Source organism: Morone saxatilis, unplaced genomic scaffold, assembly GCF_004916995.1.
Source record: "Morone saxatilis isolate NCDOM2014 unplaced genomic scaffold, NCSU_SB_2.0 Contig10, whole genome shotgun sequence".
In the NCBI taxonomy this organism is placed as follows: domain Eukaryota; kingdom Metazoa; phylum Chordata; class Actinopteri; family Moronidae; genus Morone; species Morone saxatilis.
Genome location: NW_023339652.1, coordinates 2672593 through 2676238, shown reverse-complemented (window position 1 = coordinate 2676238; position 3646 = coordinate 2672593). Strand labels below are relative to the sequence as shown.

The 3646-nt window shown below is 44.6% G+C and overlaps 1 protein-coding gene across 1 annotated transcript; it reads left to right on the top strand.

Moving 5' to 3' along the window:
* Positions 1–372: 372 nt before the first annotated feature.
* Positions 373–3646, top strand: nup107 (nucleoporin 107; the record flags this gene model as incomplete). The annotated part of the gene is made up of 11 exons (XM_035680610.1): positions 373–441; positions 531–600; positions 707–822; positions 974–1163; positions 1259–1365; positions 1653–1755; positions 1859–2016; positions 2566–2646; positions 2930–3088; positions 3241–3408; positions 3505–3646. Coding segments are annotated over 11 exons (1329 nt in total), but the record flags the coding sequence as incomplete, so codon positions are not given.

The following is a 3646-nucleotide window of genomic DNA, read 5'->3' as shown; positions in this document are numbered from 1 at the left end:
TTATGACCTCCACCAAATAATTACACATAAATTAGGCATTGATTATGTATTTATAGTACTTACTATTCTTGTTATAATTTACATTACTTTTTTGTTTTTGTTTTTTTTTTTTTGTAGTTTTTGTCTGCTCTTGCATGTTGAATCATTCTCACTTCTTTGCGCCTCATATATTTTCTAGTCTTTTAAAATATCTAGCATTGTATTGCCACCATTAATTATACTCTTCCATATAGAGAACCTTGGCCAGTTCACACACAGAAACACCTCTCTCAAACCACACACAACACACCACAAACAAACCACACACACAGTAAACACACAGAAACACACAGTACTGACTGGACAGCCTCTCCTGAAGTAAAATGATCCCCTTTCCGTCTCTCTCTCCTCAGTTGGACCATGGAAAAGGTGTTCGAGGAACTTCAAGCCTCAGAGACAAAGGTGCAACTCACACACTAACTGAACATAATGGTTGAATATCAAAGTCACATGACGTGATAAAACCAGCTTCTGTCTTTCTGTGTGTGTAGAGAGTGCTGGAGGAGACCAGAGAACACTACCACGTCATCCAGAAGTTTGTCATCCTAGGAGACCTGGACGGTACTTGTCCTCTGGCACACACACACCTAACTTTAAGATTAATTTAATCCCCCAGAGGAGTACTCCTATCCCTAAACCCTAATCTGTCTCTTTCTGTCTCTCTCAGGTCTGTTGGAGGAGTTCTCTGATTGGCTGACAGCCTCTAAGCCCCTCCCCTCCCACCTGCTGCGTTTCATGACTCACCTCGTGCTGTTTTTCCGCTCTCTGGGTTTGGCGCTGAAGGTAAAGTAGACGAATTAGTCAAACGTGCAACATCAGGATAAAGATTTGTCATCTAGTCTAAGATTATAGGTTATTTACTTGAGATCAGCTTCATAGTTTGTTAAAAATCTGTTCAGGTTGACGTTTGCTGACCTGTTTCTCTCTCTTAAAGGAGGAGGTGTGTGTGGATGTGCTGAAGGCGTACGTCTCCCTTCTGATTCGGGATCAGCAGACTGAGCTCGTGGCGAGCTACGTCAGCCAGCTACCGGCCGAGCTCGCCACCGCTCAGTACGCCGCTTTCCTGGAGACTGTAAACCAGCCGGAGCTGCGCCCTCGCTGCCTGCAGCTCGCCACTGACGCCGGTGAGACAGAAGATAGTGAAACATACACTGTGAGGCCTTTAAGACAACAAGCATTATTATTAATGAGAGAATACTGTTTGTTTTTGTTTGTGTAGGTCTGGATGTTGCTGCGATAACCAAGCTGGTGGTGGAGACTGTGAGGGAGAGAGACGAAACTGAGTTTACACACCACAGCCAGACGCTGGAGACGGCGACTACGAAGGTACAAACCAAACGAAACAAATGTGGTGACTACCTTATTTCCTCTACGAAGAGAAGACTAAAACTAAATAAAAAGTCATCTTGGAAAACTTGAATTTTTACCTACTTTAGAACAAGAAGAATACCTGTAGCCGTCACAGTTGTAGCCCCAGAATGCTTAAAAGACAAGAAATTCCCTCAAACTCTAGTTATTGTAAAACTAAAATCAGGTGTCAAGAATCAGCAACATACTTTGTCCGTTGTATTAGTAGAACTGTGTGGACTCACTGTGATACTGTGCTCTGATAGGAGGACCTAAGGAAGATCGACGTTATCGATTGGCTGCTGTTTGACCCCGCACATCGAGCCGAGTCCCTAAAGCAATCCAACGCCATCATGAGGAAGTTTCTGGGTACTTTATTTATTTATTTATCCATCACAACTGTCCCAGCCATATTGTCTTCCTCTCAGGCACTGACACGGAGTCTGTCTGTCTGTCTGTCTGTCCCCCACAGCCCTGCAGAAACACGACGCAGCCAAGGCGGTGTTCTCTAAAGTTCCAGAGGATTCAATGAGGGAGATTTACTGCCAGTGGACGGGGGTCGGTCAGACCACGGCACCTGCGGAGGACGAGAACGCCATCAGAGAACACCTGTGCATCAGAGCCTACCTGGTCCGTCACCTGTCTCTGTGTTAATGCTTTCTTTCTTTATTACTTCAGTGTTAGGTTCTACCTCGGTTAGCGAGTGCAGCAGTAGGACAGACAACAATTGAAGAAGTGCCGCTGATTTTGATTGTCTAGGGCTCTAATTTGTGCTAATTGGCAGTAAACTGAATCTAATTCATTTTGCAGGTATTTGGCCATAAACAAGTACTGGACAGTTATACATTTTGACCAGAAGATGGCGGTAGATTTATTCCATCCAGTAATTGTTGAGACATAAACCCTCATGGTTTCATTAGAGGAAAAAGGAGGGGTGGATCACTCTCTAGGGACCAATAATATATTCATAAGTGGTTGAGATGTTTCAGTCTGGACCACCAGAGGTAGAACGAGTCCTTAAGAGTCCTTACAGGTTCAGGTTACGGGTCATTAATCTCCTGTAGTGGAGAAGAGATAATAGAGTACTGCTAGCTCTGTGGCTGCAGCATTACTTCAGTCTGTTGTGTAGGGATCAATAAGGGTTATTGATCTGAATGTGTCTTTTTAATGCTCTCACAGGAAGCCCACGAGGCCTTCACTGACTGGTTCAGCCACAGTAGCTCTGCCCCCCAGAAACCAGCACCCGCGCCCAGGAGCAAAGTTCACAGGATCTAGGCGCTAGCCCAATGCAGATGAGACCAGGAGATAGAAAGGAAGTATGAGTGACACACACACACAACACACACCCACTACATAACACAACACCGACACTTACACACAACACACACACAGTTGGCATATCTAATAATCATCAATTAAAAATATCAATACAGCTTGTATATAATTATGTGAAATTTATTAGTATCAGGCGCGTCTGTTCCAGTTACGTATGGATGTGTAAATACATGTCCATTAAAAATACTTGTTCATGTAAATATATTAGCTTTTGATTTATATCAATATGTCAATTTGTGTGTGTGTCTGTCAGTCCTCCCTGGCTGCCTGGTCGGCACGTCTGGACGTTTTAACTGAAGATGTGAAAGAGAGAATCTACAACGTGCTGCTGTTCGTAGATGGAGGATGGATGATCGACAACAGACAGGTAACATATGACCTGTGCGGCGTTTCCACCTCGGAAACTTTCCCTTTTTAAAGAACTAAAGAACCAGACTTTATAAAGACTTCTCTACTTTCTTAAGGTTCAGGAACTGTGTTTGATTGGTTGATAAATGGATTGTTTGGTTGTGTTTTCAGGATTCAGAGCAGGATTCAGAGCGCAGCCACCAGATGGCGGCGTTGCGCTCTCTGTGTCTGCCTCGCCTCAGCTTCTTGCTGCTCAGCGTGTTGCAGAACTCCTCCAGACACCAGGAGGCGCTGCGACTGGCTGACATCATCTCGTCTGACCAGCACCGCCTCTACCAGGTAACAAGACGAGCAGTTTGACAAATATGAGCTCAGTTCTTTAAGGTTATTTCCTGTTTTTTTATGGTGCGTTTGTTTCTCTCTCCACTATTTCAGGTTTTCTCTAAAGAGGAGCTGAGGAGGTTTCTTCAGAAGTTGAGGGAGTCGTCGCTCGCTCTGTTGGACCGAGGAGTCGATCCGCTGGGCTACGAGTTGCAGCCATGAACACACGGAGAAAACACACACGCAAACACACACA